Here is a 20248-nt window from a genome sequence, read left to right on the forward strand (position 1 = left end):
TGATTTCCTTAAGAAATAAGAAGATGCATGTAATAAGGTTTTGAGTGTGACATATTTTTCTTCTGTTTTGTTTATCTTTTAATTGTTGCTGTTTTGATCAACATATTTGGAAGGTTTTTGTAATTTATTCTCCTTTTGGTGATACAATTTTTGTTATTTGGTTATTGGTTATGGTTAGTTTTATTGGAAAATCAATTAAAAAAAACATTGTTGGAAAAAAAAGAATGCTGCAAGCTCAATGTAGACAATGCATCCTTTGGATGTCCTCAGTGGCTGGAAGTGAAGTTCCTGTGATGGATTTTCACCGCACGTTGCAGTGCCTTGCGGTCAGCGGCTGTGCAGTTCCCATACCAGACTGTGACGCAGAGAGGTAAAAGATCACCAGGTGGCTGAAGACAGGCGATCTGTCCTCAAGAAGAACAGGTGCTGGTGAGCTTTCTTGACCAGGCTGGAGGTGTTAGTGGGCCAGGAAAGGTCCTCCGAGATGTAGATCCACATGAACGTAAAGATGGAGACAATTTCAACCAGCAACTCATTTATGTGGATACAGTAGGTCGTGCGTGTCTCCTCTCTCCATCCTAAAGTCCATTATAATCATTTATGTTTTGCAGGTGCTAAGGAGCAGGTTGTTGTCGGTGCACCATGCAGTAAAGGTGTAATAACATGAAACAGAGCAAAAGTTCATAAAGAATGTTGTATAGATTTCAGACAGCTCTATTAACTGTAACATGAATTTGTACTAAAGGTTCCCAAAACATTGCTGGTCATGCTGAAATTTTCAGTTAGTTGTACAGGTGTGGATTATTTGCTGCACACAGTGAGTAAGATTTCCTCTATTACCATAGGTGGCTGTCTATGAGATGGCAATATAAGATCTGCAGATCCTGGTCCTCTATCAAAGGAAGTCTCTTGAGGCATTACAGACTGCTACACACAACACATTTGGTCATGGGCAGTCCCAGCCATGTTGTTATGACAACTGCCCTTGTTTGTTTAAAACTGCAAGTGCCATGCAGAAACATTTATCTAGATACCATGAAGATAAGAAGCGTTTTCTTTTAAGTGTTTACATTTTTACTTTTCTGTAGAGAAGGACTATTTCTGTACATTGGAATTCATTTAAAGAAGAATGAAACTGGTTTTTGTGTATTTGAAGGATGTGACTTAAGGATGTGATGTATAAGAGCAGAAAACACAATATATATTTCTTTAGATTTCTTTAAGCAAAACTTGTATGAGAGACACAACAATCATACTGTTGATCATCCTGAAGAACCAGAGGTCAGTGATTTGAGGGCACTAGTCCTATCAGAAAAGTACATCACATTTGGTTACCGGAAACATAGAATTGCTTCTGCTAAAGTTAGAAGTTAACATCCCAATAAAGTGCATTGAAGCCTTAGTGGAAAACATTCACTTCAGTCATCTTCATCTTTTGGGGTTATATAAAGTTATATTAACATAAAGTCACATAATTAAATTCTAATAATTCTGTCGCTGAATAGACAGCCATCAGTAACTCGATAGAACAATTTGGCCCTTTGTTTGGAGTATGGATGATGCGCTTCAAAGCCAAATACAACCTTTTTTAAGCCAGTTGTAAAACTATTATTTTTAAATGTACTGCAAGGCCTGACATGACCCCCACCCCTTCCGAGTGTTGTCCCCCTGTCCGAGGATTGTCTCCTCCCCCCTAATTTTTTTTTTTAAATATCGCACTCTCTATTGTGAAAAATATATGTATGTATATGTAAATAATTGTGTAAGTAGAATAAAAAAACAAATGCAAAAAATGCATTTAGAAACAGTTCCTCCTCTCCTTCCTCACAGTGGTCTGACCCACTGCCTGCTTTCCAAGTTCATCTCACCTACTCTGCACACACGAGTCAGGTGTGTGGCTGCGGCTCAATTAATGTTGAACTCCATTAAGTAGGGGATTTTATTCACTTTAAATGAAGCGATTCTCTTTAATGTAGTTGATGCAGACTCATTCATAAATTGGTTGCGGCAAAAATGCTGATTACCGATGTAATTTTCCACAAATCTGCTATATTAGCGATTAAAATATTACTTCTCTAGTTAACGTTAGCTTATTTACAATAAGTTGTATAAGTAATAAGTACAATAACTTATTTTACAATAAGTTGCATAGTGCACTGTAACTTACACGCCAAAGCCGTTTTGTTGGCTTAATTTAAACAACACAAACAATGCAATAAATAGTTTCGAGTCTCCATACTACAATAATACTGTGGGGACATATCTTTATAAGTACAATTAGACTGTATTATTTGTGTACCCCTTCAAAAATTGCTCATGAGAAACTTTATATTTAGCCCCCCCTTAATGTTTCAAATCATCAAACAAATTTAAATGTTAAAACAACTTTACTGTGGTTTATCACACCTTAGTTCAATTTCACTAGCCACACTTAGGCTTGATTACTGCCACACCTGTTTGCAGTCAAGAAATCACTTAAATAAGACCTGACTGACAAAGTGATGTAGACCAAATGATCCTCAAAAGATACACATCATGCAGAGATCCAAAGAAATTGAGGAACAAATGAGAAATAAAGTCATTAAGATCTACACTGGGGCTCGAAAGTTTGGGCACCCCAGGTAAAAATTTCTATTAATGTGCATAAAGAAGCCAAGAAAAGATGAAGAAAATCTCCAAAAGGCATCAAATTACAGATTAAACATTCTTATAATTTGTCAAAAAAATTTGATTTTATTTCCATCATTTACACTTCCAAAATAACAGAAAACAAACAAAAAAAAGCATCTGCAAAAGTTTGGGCACCCTGCAGAGTTAATACATTGTACTGCCTCCTTTGGCAAGTATCACAGCTTGTAAATGCTTTTTGTAGTCAGGCAAGAGTCTTTCAATTCTTGTTTGAGGAATCTTCACCCATTCTTCCGTACAAAAGTCTTCCAGTTCTTTGTGATTTCTGGGCTCTACGTCACGCACTGCTATAAACTCAACTCTGCAGGGTGCCCAAACTTTTGCAGACACCATTTTTTTGTTTTCTGTTATTTTGTAAGTGTAAATGATGGAAATAAAATTTAACTTTTTTTTTTTTTTTTTTTTTTACAAATTATAAGAATGTTTTAATCTGTAATTTGATGCCTTTTGGAGATTTTTCCATCTTTTCTAGGCTTCTTTATGCACATTAAGAAGGCCCACTGTATCAGTCTGGCAAAGGTTATAAAGCCATTTCTAAAGCTTTGGAACTGCACCAAAACACAGTGAGACCCATTATCCACAAATGGCGAAAACATGGAGTAGCAATGAAAAAAAAAAGCTTCCCAGAAGTGGCCGGTAGACCAAAATTACCCCAGCGATGACTCATCCAGGATGTCACAAAAGACCCCACAACAACATCCAAAGAACTGCAGCCTCTCTGCAGCTCCTCCAGATGAGCTCCTACAGTTGAGGCTTCAACCATGCGAGTTATGCTAACATCACTCTTCCTGAATTTCTCTTTATAATAATTATAACAATTCTTCTTTTTGTTAATATTGTTTAACTGCAACTTACTGGAGAAAACACAGTGCTGAAACTGATGTACTGTATGTAAAATTGCACCCATCTGACAAGTTATCCCAGCAAAGACAATGCTAATGGTTTAGCATTTTGTGACATCAAAGTTATTGCGTTGCAAAAAGAAATGATAAATCTAGATACCACGGAAAAACTTACTAAAATATTAGTTGTAGTAACACCCGCAAGTAGCTAAAATGAGTTATGATTTAAATGATTAGTAAATCTCCAATATTTATTATTTGAATCAAACTATTCAGCCAGGATAAGTATGAGGAAAGCATTATTTGTATTAATGCAATTTTCTCATTCATTACAATTTTCTTTTTCTTTAAAAAAAATTAGCTGCAAAACAAGCCCAAATCACTCCACCACATTGGGTTTGAGATGCTTATAATGATGCACTGTTTGGATTTTGCCAAACATGGGACTGTGCATGATGACCAAATATCTCCAACTTGGTCTTATTACTCAAAAAAAAAAACATTGTTATATACAATTTTATGGGTTGTATAGATGCAATTAAGTCACGCTTCCATAAACCTTTTGAAGGGAAGGGGCATTTTTCTTGCCACCCTCTATAAACAAACATTTAATTCCAAGGCCTGTAGAGTACATGTGACTCGTTTTTTTTAATCATCTGACGGTTCTGAATTTGCTCTGATGCTCATGTGTGAGAAAATAGGCAACTCTCTTGATGGCTCTCTAATCATGTTTGTTAAAGATGTGATTTCCTTTTAGCACGATGTAGACACTTACTGGAGTGCTCAAGATCACCAAACTGCCAAAAGCTCTACTTTTAGAGTTAGTCCCTTCTTCATTAACTAATTTTGTGCATGCCATTAATGACACCTAGATCCTAATTACTATTTGATTAATTGTAGAAGTAGGGTGTACGTACGTTCCTTATCTGGTTTCTGAAGGTTTGTTTGTTTTGTGGAAAAGAAATACTTTATTGAAAGACTTTAATTATACTTGTTTGTTGTTAGAATTTGGTGAGGACCACACAAAAAAATAAAATAAAAAAGATCTGAGGCAAGTGTAGAACTTGTGCAGTGTTTACAAATAACTTTTAATTGGTAATAACTAAATTAGTTGCTCTTAATAAAAGTTCACAAATTGTTACAAAAATGAAACAAATGTTATCAATTCTTTAAATTATATTAAAATTATAGTTTTAGTTAATTATATGGTAGAAGTTGTCGGAACTCAGAGCCGGTCTCCAAGTCGACACTTCGCAGGGTGATCTCCACACTTAGACTTTTTGGTTACTAAAGACTGTTTTAGTTAGACTTAACTGTTAACTCTATAATTACTACAAAAATACTGAGAAAACTCCCCAGGCCTGGATGAGAATGACTTCTTTATTGTGGTCAATCAGCCAACAAATTATAAGAGAAATTGCCAAATTAAAAGTAAAAAAGTTGCCAAATTAAAAGTAACAAAGTTGCCAAATTAAAAGTAACAAATGAAAACCCCCAAAAAGAGCATGTCATGCAAAATCAATCAAGAAAAACAAGAACTCTCGCGACGTCCTTGCAAAAATAAAAACACCCACCTTGACCCGCGGACACGGGCGCACGCCCCCACGCACCTTCGCCCCCAAAGAACCAAAAAAAAACCTCAGATATCTTCTCAATATATACCCTGGCACTCCTAGGAGCCCAGGTGCCATATCACCTTATTTACCGGCATTACCTCCTATGTTTTCTAAATACAGTACACTGACACTGATTTTCCTCCCCTTATTTTTCATTTTTCAACCTCAGACCTGGGCCTGCATTCAGTCTGCACAACAAGTTTATGAGCACCACATGCCCATTTATGGATTTTCCTCCCCTTATTTTTCAGGGCCTAGGTCTGTGGACCACTGTTTTTTTCATTCTACATAACATGTTAATGCTATGGACCAAGGTCTGAGAACCATGGTCTTCTTCATTTTCCATAACAATTTATGAGCTAAGGTCTGGGAACAATGGTCTTTTCCCTTCTACATAAGTTGTTATTACAAATGTGCTCAGACTGACTAGGCCTGACAGCCCCGAATCTGGTTACAATAAACATCTTTGGCCTACAACATCACCTACATATGTCTTATGACAGCAATTGTAATATTTTGCAAGGCCTAATACTTTACTTTGGTTATAGTATTGTAAGGAATAATATTTTAATTATTTCTACTAAGATATTTTACAACAAAGTGCATAACTTAAATTTGAAGCATGTGATTCTGGTGCCACATAGAAACACCCTGCTCTCTGTAGTATAAGCTGCATGCAGGGTCCCCAAATACCCCACCTGACTGTAGTCGAAGAGGAGTTAAACCAGATGAGTGAAGTGCCCAGATTATGCCTTCAATAAAGTCTCGCAAAATGTGTGTCCTCTTGCAAAAGCTAAACAAAGCTGTCAAGATTCATGGAGAACAACAATTTTAAAGCCAAGGGATTGACGAAAACGGCATATAGCCCGACCCAGCCAAGGTATCCCAAGGTATCCTTAATCAATAAGCTCAGCCCACCAATAGCAGCCAACAGCCATGTGAGTAGCTACAGGATTGATGGCATTTTGTTGCAACTCCACAGAAAAACTGAAGACCAGTTGCAGTCTGTTCCAGATGAAGTGCCTGGTGGGTGTGGGCATGTGTGAGATGGAGTTTCAGCACATAACCTGTAGTCCGAATAACCCTCAGATTTGCTGACAAAGAAATAAATAACCATTTCAAAAGATGTTTAAATCCTTATATATAAGTTCCACTAGGATGTCTACGAAGACTGTCCATTCAGCATGACATATAGTGTCTGAATGGCTGAAATTCTCACAGCCAAGTTCCAAAATCTACAGGAAAGTCTTCCCAGTTGAGTGAAGGTACAGGTGAAGTTTACAGGTGTTAAAGTGGACAGTAAGTATAAAGACTTTGAGTTATCCCAACTCCAAGTTTCCAGCAAATGTGTGTTGTAAAACCACTGTACTAATCAGCATCAAATGATTCTTCCTGTACAAGAATTGAAAACCGCCATTGTTGGCTTTAATGTAGCTCCCACTATTTTAAACTATTTTGAAATATTCTGCATGGGTAAGACAGCATACACGTTTGAGAAAAAAGAAAGAAAGAGAACCCAGCATTACTATAGTTTGAACATTAAACTATGTTTTAATATGTTATAAATTCATATTTAAAATGTGTGTGTATGTATGCATGTATAAATATATATATGTAATAATTGTAATAATCTCAGAACCTTATTTCCAGAAGTAATGTTTATCAGTGTTCATCACTGTTTAAAATTTAAAACAAATAAGGAAAGAAAAATAACTGGGTAATCTAGAGAACACACAAGGAAGGCCATGATGAATTACACAGTAAAATGTTATTGCAGTGAATTCATAGTGGCATCATTGATGCAAGTAACACTAGTAAATAGGTGTGTTGAATTACTAGAAAATCATAAACATAAACTGGGGCAAAAGGCATTTTGTGCATAGTAATAAAAGTGGGCAGTTGGTTTTAGTTCTAAGGCACTGTATAAACCTCTGCTTGCCTAAACAAGCTATTTTTTTAGTGTTCTTTCATTACTGTATGTAGCCCATTATCCATGTCTGAGCTGCGAAGATGAAGGCAATGGGAACCAAGAAGTACTTAAAAAAGAAGTCACTACAATGCATTAAAGAGAATAAAGAAAAACAAAAATAACAGGAAAATTGGGGGGAAAATATGGTTGTTAACGAAGGTCACTTTCATCCTCTTGTATGGTTTTCTTTATGCGCAACAAGATAGTGGTGAGCCACTGATCCAGTCGTGAGATTACGTCAAACTCCTTCACCTAAAAAATGGTAGTAAGGGAAAATAAAATAGATTATAACAAACATAATTTTATGCAATTGTCACAGCCTACAGAATTCATATACTGTACATATGTTTACATCTGCAGTTATTTTAAGCAGTATTAAACTCTTGCATAACTTACAAAGTTCAGCTTTTACTAAGCCATGGTTTTGTGAATAATTTTTCCCTGATTCTCCATTTTTAAAAAGATCTTTATTTAATATACATCGAGTGTATATATTGTTTTGTACTTGTAAATATGAAAAAGTGTGTATGTAAAAGTGCAGATCAAATTGAAATCTTTGGAATATAAAGGCTAAGACAACATCTTGAGCTCATTGTCATGTTCCTCAAATCATTTTTGAACAATTGCCGTGTGGCATGGTGGATTATCCTGCTGAATGAGGCTACTGAAATTTGAGAATACAGGTGCCAATAAGTGGTGAACTTGGTCTGCAACAATATTTAGGTAGGTTAAACATTATAAAGCAGCGTCCACATGAATGCCAGGTTTCCCATCAATGCCAAGCTTAACCGTGCCTCCATCGGCTTGCCATCTTCCTACAGTGCATCCTGGTACCATCTCTGCTCCAAGTAAGGAAAACACCCAGCCACCCACATGATTAAAAAAAATGATGATTCATTGGACCAAGCTACCATCTTCAATTGCTCCATAGTACAGTTCTGATACTCATCTGCCCCACTGTATGTGTCATTATGGTGGACAGTGGACATCATGTGCAATCAGACCAATCTGTGGCCCCATATACGGCAAGCTACAATGCACTTGTGTTCCACCACCTTTTTATCGTAGCCAGCATGAACTTTTTCTCCAATTTATGCTACAGTTTCTCTTCAATGGGATCAGACCAGATGGGCAGAGCCTTCCCTACCCACATGTATTTAAGAGCCTTAGGCTCTCATGAGCCTATAACTGGTTCACCTTGCATCACCTTTACTAGATACTAGCCACTTGCATACTGGGAAGACCTCAAGTTTTGGAGATGCTCTTACCCAGTCCACTAACCCTTGTTAGAGTTACTTAGATGCATGCACCTGCCTATTTTTCCTGCTTCCAACAAATCGACTTTGAAAACTGTCTGTTCACCTGCTGCCTAATATAGTCCACCCACTGACAGCTGCCACTGTAATGACACGAGCAATTTAATTCACCTGTCAGTAGATTTCATGTTTTTTTTTATTTTAATGTTAAGTGTCCAAATGTGTATTTTCCCTCACAGTACCACTTAAGCAAGATTTCATAGGTGGTCAAAATGGTGACTTACCGAGTCAGTATACGCATCAACATTCTGTTCCTCATATGCATCTAAAAGTTTCTGAGTAATAAAGACAATGGTAGTTGATTAAAATTAGCTAGATTTCAAAAGCTAACTTCAAAAAATACAAAAATCAGATAAAGCATACGGGGCACATAAGATCTATTAATAATCAATACACACAGACAAGGTATTAAAAAAACACAACACGGAAACATCCAGACAAGTGAATTTTGCTCTCCACAGTATTGTAGTTAGGTAGATTCCTAAACATAACGACTGGTTACCTCACTGCCATCAGAAACATTTTACTTTAGTGTCCAGCATATTAACATTAAAGGGTTTAATAACAGAAACTTCACCTTGACCAATTTGCATTCTCGTGAGTCTGAAAAGGCAGGAAACATTTCCTCATATTTCTGCAAGGCAAGCTATTAGGAATAGGGGAAAATAATTAGAATTAGACAATTAAATTTGTATAAATGATCAAGTAATAAATATATATTAATTAAAGTAGGCTTAAGTATTTAACCTTTGCATTAAGCATATCAACACAGAAGTGGCAAAGAGCTGCCTTAAAGAAATAATCCTTAGCACTGTATTTTAAAAGCGTGCTATCCATTGCTTGTGTTCCAACCTGCAAGTACACACACAGAAACACACACGGGAAGAGAGACAATGTTTTAGAATCTAACATCAAAAGTAGGTTTACATAAAATATATACAGCTTTGGTTTCTAAAAATATAACTCTGCAATGCTTACTTGCTAGTACCAGGATTTTAACAAATTTAATGTTTTTACAATTACATGAATTTGAAGAAATATTTTCCATAAAGAGTTTGCACCCTACTCCACCATGCAAATTATTCTAGTACCATATAGAACCAAGTCAATACACATTAAGCGAGAATTCATGTATCCACATACTATGCCTAAAATTTGTAACATTGATGCCTGCTGCCATTTCTCCAGTATTATAGAAGCATTATTGAATAATAAACAAACAAGGCACCTTTTCCTTGGAACTCTGTAGTTAGTAATGCAATGTTGGGCAACTAGTAACTCCATTCTTTAAGTTTTCATGGTCTACCTATTCCCTACCTTGAACTGCAGTTGTTTCTTACTTTTTGTCAATCACTTTTAATTCACAAAAATAACACTCACAGTTCACTAGGGAAAAAAATTCATAAACTGACTTTTTGGAATGGGTGAATCCTATGACAGTGCATTGGTTAAAGTCACCGAGCTCAATGGGTCAGTATGACCCCTTCCATTGCCAGTACATCAAGGACAAATTGCCTTACTACTTATTCACTAGCTTCGAACCAAATTAAAGAATAAATATGTACCTAAACACTTTAGCTAAAAAAAAAAACATTTGACATATGGCAATTTACAGAACATTTTCTAGTTATCACATTATTTCACTGAAAGAGGCCAATGCCCTTAAGCTGAAGCGGTGTACTTGGTCTGCAACAATGTTTAGGTAGGTGTAAAAGTAACATTCCCAGCAGAATATTGCCCAGAGCATGACAATGCCTCTTGATGTAAAAGAAAAAGTAATTCATTAGACCAGGCCAACTTTTTACATTGCTCCATGGTCCACTTCTTGTGTTCATATGCTACCATGTTCAGATGCTATTAGCAGTAAACAGGGTTCAGCACGGGCAATTTGACCAGTCTGCAGTGTCATCTTTCTATCATAGCTAGCATTAACTTCTTCTGAATTTTGAGCAACAGTAACTCTTCTGAGAGCCTGGACCAAATGGGCTAGCCTTTGCTCCCATTGCTCATCAAAGAGCCTTGGGCTCTCATGACCGTGCCACTGCTCACTGGTTGCCCTGTTTTTGACCACTTTTGTACACAAACTTACTATTATTTATTTTGGTTCATATCACACAGCAGAACAGTGATATAAATAAATATATCTCTGTAACTGTGGCATGGTTATTGATGTCATCTCCTGCTGATTTTCACACATGCTACAGTTTCTATACAGTTTATGAAACACCTTCTTGATGAAACCTAATGAGGTTCTATACCAGAGGTGTCAAACTCAGGCCCGCGGGCCAAATTTGGTGTAATTATATTTGGCCAGCTAGATCATATCAAATGTGCATTACAGCTGGCTAGCTGCATGCTTCACTAATACTACAAATCCCAGAATGCCTTGCCACTGTATTGACGCACAGTTACGAACAGCAAGCGCCCCTCATTGCCTGTTGACAGTTATCAACCATGCTACAGTCACATCGGGCAAGTTAATTCACCCTCCACAAAAACAAAGGAAAGATCGACAATAGGAGCTTTCAAGACCGGTGGGAGGCAGATTATCTGTTCACAAATATAAATGATAGACCTGTTTGTCTTATATGTGGAGTTAATGTGTCTGTAACGAAAAAATATAACATAAGAAGACACTATGAAATGAAACATTATGTAAAGCACGTAAAGCAGAAGCTCCAGAAGGCGGAGGAGATGAAAAAAGTTTGGTTTCCCGGCAGACTATGTTCATAAAAGCAAAATCAAAAAGTGAAGCTGCTGAAAAGGCTGTAAAGCTTTATTATGGCAGCAGAGATTGCAAAATCTGCCCGGCCCTTTAATAAGGGAGAGTTTGTCAAAAAGTTTGCGAAATGAACACCACTGATGTGTCTTTTATTTCAAATTTAATTTCTTATGTGTTTGTAATATCAAGCTCTGGTTGTTCCAAATCCTGTATTTAAGCAAAACTAAAGTTTGTTTCCATATGAAAAGGGTTGAACATTACATATCAGTTGCAGTTAATTTTTCAATAAATATTCAGTTTGGCCCGTGACTTTATCTGTTTTATATTTTGGCCCACTGTGAATTTGAGTTTGACACCCCAGTTCTAGACTGAAAAAAGACCAGGGCTCGTATTCACAAAGATTCGAAGAATGATTTTAGAGAGCTCCTAAATTAGCTTAGAAATACCTAACGATGAATATTATCGTAAGAGTGATTCAGGACCGATCTTAGAGCAACTCTGAGCAAGGAAAATGCAACAACTTTTATCTTAGTGAGGAGGCAGGGCTAAACCCGTTACTAGGTATGATATTCTTTTGAAGACTAAGGGTGTATATATATATATATATATATATATATATATATATATATATATATATAGATATATATATATATATATATATATATAAATAATTCATCACTTTGTCTCTGTGTTAAGATATTTGAATCTGTATCATTTAGGGATTATGTGCATGCCTGATCATATCAGACATGCGTTTACATCTGTATGTTAAAAATGTAATGTAAACAAGATGGAGGTTTTTCTGAGAAAAAAATTGGGCCCAATTCGCCATTTTCTTTCCCCGGTGTCATGTGACTCGTTAAGTGTTACAAGGTCTCAGGTGTGAATGGGGAGCACACCTCATAGCAAAGAACTCTCTGAGGATCTGAAAAAACGTATTGTTGCTCTACATAAAGATGGCGTAGGCTATAAGAAGATTGCCAAGACCCTGAAACTGAGCTGCAGCACGGTGGCCAAGACCATACAGCGGTTTACTAGGACAGGTTCCACTCAGAACAGGCCTCGCCATGGTCGACCAAAGAAGTTGAGTGCATGTGGTCAGCGTCATATCTAGAGGTTGTGTTTGGGAAATAGACATATGAATGCTGCCATCAGAGGTAAAAGGGATGGGGTCAGCCTGTCGGTGCTCAGACCATACGCCGCACACTGCATCAAATTGGTCTAAAAATCTAAAGTTTCAAAGGGATGTACTCATTTATGTCTAGAGGAATTGGTGCTGCTATTAAAAATCAAGGAGCCCATACTAAATATTATAATTATTTAAATGTTATTTAAATTTGAATTAAATGTATTATTTTACTTATTCTAAAGATGTTTGGTGACCACACTCTTATGGTAATAACAATGAAATGTTTAATAAATCAGTTTTTGTAAAAATGCAGCAAATAGCTCTCATATTAACTGAGAATTTGATTAAAATCTAAATTTTCAAAAGGGGTGTACTAATTTTTGCTGAGCACTTATATATACATATATATATATATATATATATATATATATATATATATATATATATATATATAAGTGCTCAGCAAAAATTAGTACACCCCTTTTGAAAATTTAGATTTTTATCAAATTCTCAGTTAATATTATATATATATACACACATACCCACACGTCATCGCGCCTAATTGAGTGTCTCTTCTGTGTTCCTTTTTTTTTTCAGATGACTAGGGCTAACGGATTTAGCTCGCTGCCTGCTGCCCGTCTCTGGGTCACGCCGCTCTGCTGCCATTTCACTAAAGGCTGCCGCCACCTCATAAGCAGCACCACCCCTCCCACTGTCTAAAGGATGCCTTTGCTGGGAGGATCATACAACAGAGTGGACTCTTCTCTGGGTTTTTTAATTTTACGGGTTAAGATGCTTTAGGTATAACTTACGTTTTCTAGGATCTTCTCTTTTATTTTAAGGGGAAACCCACATTTCAAAGAATTTTCTCTGTTCACTAAGAATCTTCATGAATAATGGCCCAGGTAATTTTCTTTGTCCAACAGATGTTTTCCAGGACAACAGATGTTTGAGCTGTCCATTCAGCCAATGTTTTATGAGTTTATAGCTAGTGGTTTACAAGTAGTCAGATTGATGAAAACTTTAAGAATGATTTGTGCATTTATTAATGTTGCAATTATTGCAAGTTGTATGTGTAACTGTTGTTCATTATTTCAGCTCAGGTTTCAAAAGGCAACCACATACACTTCTTTGCAAAAAAGACGTTTGCAGTTCCACCACTGGTGTTTAAGAAGGGAATGCAGAGTTCCAATAGTTAATTATTCACATTAATGTCATATTACCCACCATGCTGACAGAGTGAAAAAAGCACTACAAGCATATACTCACCTGTTCATATATCTCAATAGCTTTTGGATACTGCTCCAGCTGAGCTGAATAGGTGGCAACTTTAAGCAGACACTTATTGGCTGAGCTGTAGTGAGAAGAGAATCACTGATAGTCATACAATTTAACTTCACCATAATTTGCAAACAGACAATCATTACATAATCAACACCAATGACAGAATCCTAAATTATGTTCTTTTTCAAAAATGATATATTAATAAACAGAGTATGTATAGTGATGATAAATATGTGCTAACCTTGTGGATTCCTCTCCTTTGTAGTAATCAGCTGCTTGCTCATAGTGAGCCATAGCCTGAAAAAGATAACTAATGTTAGCTGATCTTTATAAACATTTGTGAACACTTATGAATGTTGCTGTTGCTATTTTTTGTGCGCCATTAACACTTAACACAGGCACCAATGGTGTTTTGGTTGGTTGGCTTGTCACTGTACTGGATTACAGTTTTGTGTATAAACATTTTTTGCAATATAGGTTAGTATAGGCTGGAAGTTATATCATGATGCTCTCAGTGCAAGCAGTCACAGCAGTGAGCTAATTCCATAGCTCCATTCATATGAAAGTCTGGGTAAATATATCAATTCCCAAATAAGAGTAAAAAAAAACATGAAATTTAGTATGAAAACCTAAATCAAGAAGAGTCTTTGCTCTTTGCAATGTATGCATCATACTGAAAATATCTGTAAATCTGTATATAAAACATAACCCATTCCTGGGTCCTTCCAGTCCCCCAAATTGTGTGTGTAAAAGTATATCTCTCTCTCATATTTTATATATATATACACACACACACACACACACACACACACACACACACACATACACACACGATCAAAATTAGAGAACAATTTATAAACAATTCTGAACTAAGGTAACTAAGGTATTTCAATAAAATCATTATTTTGCAGAAAACACACTGATCAAAATTAGAGAATAACAATGACTGTAGCATGGTGTACAGGCCCCTGCCCTGAATGACTTCAGCACATCTGCGGCCACAGGACAGCACTAGTCTCTCACACTGCTCTGGTGTGATTTTGGCCCACTCTTCTTCCAGTATCCTACACAGTTCGGTGACTGTAGTGGGTTTCTTGGCCATAACTTTGTCGCCAAGGATTTTCCAGAGGTTCTCTATTGGGTTGAGATCAGGACTCTGGGCAGGCCATGTCATTATTTCAGTGTTCTCAGTTTCAAGGAACTGCTTTACCCGTTTTGCTGTGTGACATGGAGCGTTGTCCTGCATGAACACTGCGGGCTGATTGGGTGATGACACTTCCTCCTCCACTTTTCACTGACTTCTTTAAACACTTTGGGTTCAGTCTTTCTCCAGTTTGTCGTTGAACATAATGTTTCCCATCGGAGCAAAAAAATTAAACTTGCTTTCATCAGTGAAGTGAACTTTGGACCAGATCTCCTCTGTCCAAACAACATGCTCCTCAGCAAAGCTTAGTTTAGCCTTTTGATTCTTTCTGCTAATGAGAGGTTTGGTCACTGCAGAGTGGGCTTTCAGTCCAAATGCTCTTAAACGTCGAGACACTGTATGACGAGACAGATCCTTACCCTGTTCAGCGCTGAACTGGTGAGTAATTCCAGCTGCAGTGTGGAAACGACTGCCCATTGAGATCCTCCACAGTATCCTGTCCTCTCTTGTATTTGTCTTCCGTGGACGACCAGCCTTCTTGGGGGACTTGAATGAGTTTGTGATGTTGTAAAGATCCAATATTCTTGAAATCACAGATTTGGAACGACCAACTTGTCTTGCTATGGCTGATAGGGTCATCCCTTTGGCCTTCATCTGGACAACCTGCTGCCGGAGGCTTTCAGTCACTTTAGAACGGCCCACAATCTTGCAGAGTCAGTGAAACTGGAAGTTAGGCTGCCAGTTAAATAGGGGTTGACAGATAATCAAGGAAATTAGCACCAGTTGCCAGATTAACACCAATAACTGGGAGGTATCTGAAAGTGTTCTCTAATTTTGATCAGTGTGTTTTCTGCAAAATAATGTTTTTTGTTGAAATGCCTTAGTTATTGGAAAAGGTGTCCTGGAAAGCATGGTATAGACAGGACAAAAACTCCTTCAACTGTTGAGCAGTAAAGATGACATTATTTCAGAATTGTTCAATTGTTTATAAATTGTTCTAATTTTGATCTCCAGTGTTCGTGTGCGTGTGTGTGTGTGTGTGTGCGTGTGTGCGTGCTATATATACACACACATATATATGAAACAGAACAGTTACCCTAAACTTTATCCATAAAATTAGCTAGCATGAAAGATTCATATATACATTAAAATTAAAGTCATTAAAGTCTTTGGTACAAAATACATAATAATCTTACCTTATCAATGTCAACAAGCTCTGTTTCATAGATCTCTGCAATGGTCACATGATGCTTTGCTGCAATTGTGAAACGACCCTACAATACAAGAAAAAATTCTGAACCTAACTATAGATATATTTTCCTTCACAAACACATGCTATGACAATCAGACTTTGATATATTTCAGAGGCCTGATTGTCAACCCAACAATGCAAAAGAGCTGAAGGCCACTATCATAGCAACCTGGGCTCTCATAACACCTGAGCAGTGCCACAGACTGATCGACTCCATGCCACGCCGCATTGCTGCAGTAATTCAGGCTAAAGGATCCCCAACTAACTATTGAGTGCTGTACATGCTCATACTTTTCAGTTGGCCCAGATTTCTAAAAATCCTTTCTTTGTATTGGTCTTAAGTAATATTCAAATTTTCTGAGATACTGAATTTGGGATTTTCCTTAGTTGTCAGTTATAAATCATCAAAATTAAAAGAAATAAACATTTGAAATATATCAGTCTGTGTTTAATAAATGAATATAATATACAAGTTTCACTTTTTAAATGAATTAGTGAAATAAATCAACTTTTTGATGATATTCTAATTATATGACCAGCACGTGTATGTGTGTATATATAGCAGTTGACACTGCTATTGGATTACTGTATTGCATTTGTCTTTGTGGAACTTTAGTTTCTTTTTGTTAAAATCCACAAATAGATCCGAGACCCTCCGCCTCGGGGCATTCATTACACCAATCCAACAAATTATTGGAATTTCTTAGCAACAATTTCCACAAACACTAAAAATTCCACTACATTAAAATAAAAATAAAGCTACAAATGAATGTTCAGTTGTTTTAGATTAAAGTTAAGTGAAGACTCACCATATCTGTGTAAATCTCGATTGCCCTAATCAGACAGTTTATGGCCTCTGTAGAGATAGAAGAAGACAAATGAGTAACAGGTGACTTGTTCTATATTTAAGCCAACATAAGAAGCCTTTAATTACATTAATGCCTTTAGGTGTCTTTAAGAAGTATACAATATATGCTTGTATTTCTGGATTTTTTCCAGTCTGAATCCACGATTCATTTTGGGATTATTTTGAGAGTTAATACAGGCCGCTCAAAACAGATGAGTGAAAACACTAGAAATGCTTTCAGGCAAAATTCACTTGCTTTATTCTGCTAGATTTTTTTCCCCAGCACTTTTTAAAAAAAAAATATTGTTCTCTTCTATTTATTATTAGTAGATTCAAACATGGAACTCAAAGATTATTGGATTTTTTTGTGCGTGTTGCTTCTCTGTGCGAAAAATTACATTTTGGTTCATTTTTCAGAGATTTATGCCCAGACCCAGCAGTGCCACTGTTGAGATATATGAAGAAAAAAATCACTATGTCAATGTATATGTGAAAAAATAAAGGCTTATATTCTATTCAGCCATAATTCCCTTGAATTCGCATATGCGAACATGAGTACAGCAGTAGAAATCTAGTAGAATTCAAAAGTAATTACATGTGTCTTTTGCTGATAGTAGTGTAAAAGGAAAAGTCTGTGTTTGCAATTTTGCAGTTTTTGGGCTGCAAAATGTAGTTTATGATCAAACATTCATCTGACAAAGAGTTTCATACTCATCATCCCAACGGGGTCAAAAAGCACCACTTCCTGTCTCCTATTTGTGCTGTACTTAATTTAGGCTTTTGTTAAAAAATAAGCCTTCCATTAACACATACATGGACAAAATTGGTGTACCCTTCTTTCAATGAAAGAAAAACTCACAATGGTCACAGAAAAAACTTTAATCTGACAAAAGTAATAATAAATAAAAATTATATGGATGTTAACCAGTGAAAGTCAGACATTGCTTTTCAACCATGCTTCAACGGAATTATTTAAAAACAATAAATTCATGGAACAGGCTGACTTTCAGAATGTCTGACTTTCACTGGTTAACATTCATAGAATTTTTATTTATTATTACTTTTGTCAGATTTAAAGTTTTTTTTCTGTGACCATTGTGAGTTTTTCTTTCATTGACCAAAGGGTACCAACAATTTTGTTCACATGTGTATAAGTATGTAAATTAGGATTATGTCCATTTCAATGTCAAAATGAATGTTGGCACAAATATAAATTTTTTTTTTTTTTAGAATTCAGCCATTAAACATAATCGACAGGTTATTTGTCTGTGCAATACACCTTGGAAGTCATGCTAAATATAACTAAATGTAAAATATAACAAGAACAAACCTTGAGGGTCAGCTTTTTTAAAGGCATTGCCTGCATCAATGAAGTTTGTTGCTGCATCATGTTTGCTCTGAATCTGTAGGTGAAGCAGTGCTGCCTGACAGAAAGCATTTCCAGCAGCTAAAAAAACAAACAAAAAATCTATTAATCAGTCTAATATCACAGGGGAAAAAGAAGGTAAAAAAATACAACCAATGTCCAAAAAACAAACAATATCAGGTGACAAAAAGACAACAAATTTCAATTCGTATACATTTTCCCCATAAAGTAAACCAACATTCAGAAACCAGATGGGTAAAAATAAGTACACCCTTTCTAAATACCACAATCATTAAAGTTTGGTGTTCTGGGGGCACTAAATTATGGCAAGAAGAAAAGACATCAGCCGTAAAGTCATAGAAGCAGTTATATATCAGGGAAGGATTATAAGGCCATCTCTAGACATTTTTGAAATTTACCACTTGATTGTGAAAAGGACTATAATTCTCAAATACATAAAGAAAATGTTACAACATTTGACTACATAATATGACTTACATGCTCCTGGAAGCACATTAAATATTAGAACAGCACAATAAAAAAAGATTGAACAAGTATGGATTTCGTTGAAGAGCGGCTAGTAAAATGCCCTTTCCTTCTAAAAATACTGTCAATACAACATGCAAAACTTGAGCATTTAAGTTTTTGTGCATTCTGAGATGCTTTTCGGCTGACTGCAGCTGTGATTATTTGAGTAGCCATATCCTTTGATCGATTGAAGAACAAGGTGTTTCAACCTGTATACGTTGTGCTCACAGGCCTTTTTTCTTTTTTGGACCATTCTTTGTAATCTCTAGAAACTGATGTGTGTGAAACTCAGATGACCTGTAATTTCTGAAATACTCAAATCAGATCATCTGGTGTCATCATCCAAGATACGATCAGTCAGACCCACATTTTTTTTTTCCATTCTGATATTTTATGTGAAAATTACCCGACGCTCTTGACCTGTATCTGCATGATCTGCACTACTGCCACAAGATGAGCTGATTAGATTGCTATAAGCAAGTTTACAAGTGCATAGAATTCATACTAACCACTCCAGTTCTTTGCCATCTTGAACATGTTGGCTGCCCTGGCATACATGTCACAAGCTTCCTCCATCTTTGAAGAACCCCTGAGCAAGCAAAAAGCACTCAGAATTGTCATTTCAGTTTCCTCAATATATAATGGTAGTTACAAGTTGGACATTATTTTCATTATATATATACATATATAGTGTGTGTGTGTGTGTGTGTGTGTGTGTGTGTGATGTGTTAGTAAGGAAAATATACAACTGTACACATCAAGAATTACACAATATTATTGTGCACACTAGGCGCGAGTGTATCTTCAATCAAACTCAGCAAACAATCTGCATCCAGACTGAACTCCGAACTGAACTGCACGTATATGCGTCAGTTTACGGTAACTGCCATTGAGTTATTTTAAAAGGCGAAAGAAAGGCTGCCGAGACGGCTTAAAAATGTTGAACACTGGTGTTTCACCATTACTTTATCCAAGTTTCACACGGGTCAAAAGAATTGAGGTTACAGGCCTTGTATATGACACGTGATTTAGTCTGTCAGTTGATCAGATCAATGCTAAACGGCTAACTAACAACTCTAAAGCTAGCTAACAAGTGGCTACCCTAATGCTAGTAAACAGTTTGTTTATTGACTGCTCACCCAAACAGGGAGCCGAAAAAAGACTGCGATGATTTGACTTTCTTTTCGGCTTCTGCCATTAGAGCCATGGCTTCTTTTTCTTTGCCCGAGTTGTCCATATTTCCTGGAAACCGCTAACGGTGAGTTAAGAACTACAGCTCTGAGCCACATCAACACAAATCATCGAGTTTTCCGAGATGGTCACACGGAAGGAGTTTCTTTCAAAATAAAAGCCCTCATAAAACGAGTCACTGGTTTTCCTAAAGAGTAAACTATTTAACGATAACTTAATTTCTATGCATAATTTCTAGAGGTGGTTAAATTGGAAGGTTAAATTTTGTTAAATGAATAGATGTAAGAAAAAAATAAACAACAAGCAGAAGTTACAAATTTGAAAGTAAAATATAGGACGCGCGTATGACTAGTT

At 36.4% G+C, this 20248-nt stretch overlaps 1 protein-coding gene across 2 annotated transcripts; it reads right to left on the reverse strand.

The window, feature by feature from the left end:
• Nucleotides 1–6677: 6677 nt before the first annotated feature.
• Nucleotides 6678–20034, reverse strand: napab (N-ethylmaleimide-sensitive factor attachment protein, alpha b). 2 transcript variants are annotated; one of them, XM_027174787.2, is made up of 11 exons: nucleotides 19843–20033; nucleotides 19213–19292; nucleotides 18140–18256; nucleotides 16772–16818; nucleotides 15907–15984; nucleotides 13808–13863; nucleotides 13552–13636; nucleotides 9179–9283; nucleotides 9009–9077; nucleotides 8656–8706; nucleotides 6678–7367 (listed from the first exon to the last, which is right to left on the reverse strand). In XM_027174787.2, the coding sequence occupies exons 1-11, from the start codon at nucleotides 19938–19940 to the stop codon at nucleotides 7266–7268; spliced, it is 888 nt and encodes a 295-aa protein (XP_027030588.1). In that variant the 5' UTR covers nucleotides 19941–20033; the 3' UTR covers nucleotides 6678–7265. The 2 variants fall into 2 exon arrangements, with proteins under 2 accessions (XP_027030588.1, XP_027030590.1); XM_027174789.2 differs by lacking the exon at nucleotides 9179–9283 and having other exon boundaries at nucleotides 19843–20034.
• Between the last annotated feature and the right edge of the window lie 214 nt (nucleotides 20035–20248).

Source organism: Tachysurus fulvidraco, chromosome 13 (assembly GCF_022655615.1).
Source record: "Tachysurus fulvidraco isolate hzauxx_2018 chromosome 13, HZAU_PFXX_2.0, whole genome shotgun sequence".
NCBI classification, from domain to species: domain Eukaryota; kingdom Metazoa; phylum Chordata; class Actinopteri; order Siluriformes; family Bagridae; genus Tachysurus; species Tachysurus fulvidraco.

Excerpts from the sequence above, each read along its gene's own strand:
- napab (XM_027174787.2), bottom strand. The coding sequence starts at position 19,940 with ATGGACAACTCGGGCAAAGAAAAAGAAGCCATGGCTCTAATGGCAGAA. Across the intron at positions 18,257-19,212 it reads GATGGCAAAGAACTGGAGTG|CTGCTGGAAATGCTTTCTGT; the intron begins GTTAGTATGAAT and ends TTGTTTTTTTAG. Across the intron at positions 13,864-15,906 it reads AGCTTGTTGACATTGATAAG|GCTATGGCTCACTATGAGCA; the intron begins GTAAGATTATTA and ends TATCTTTTTCAG.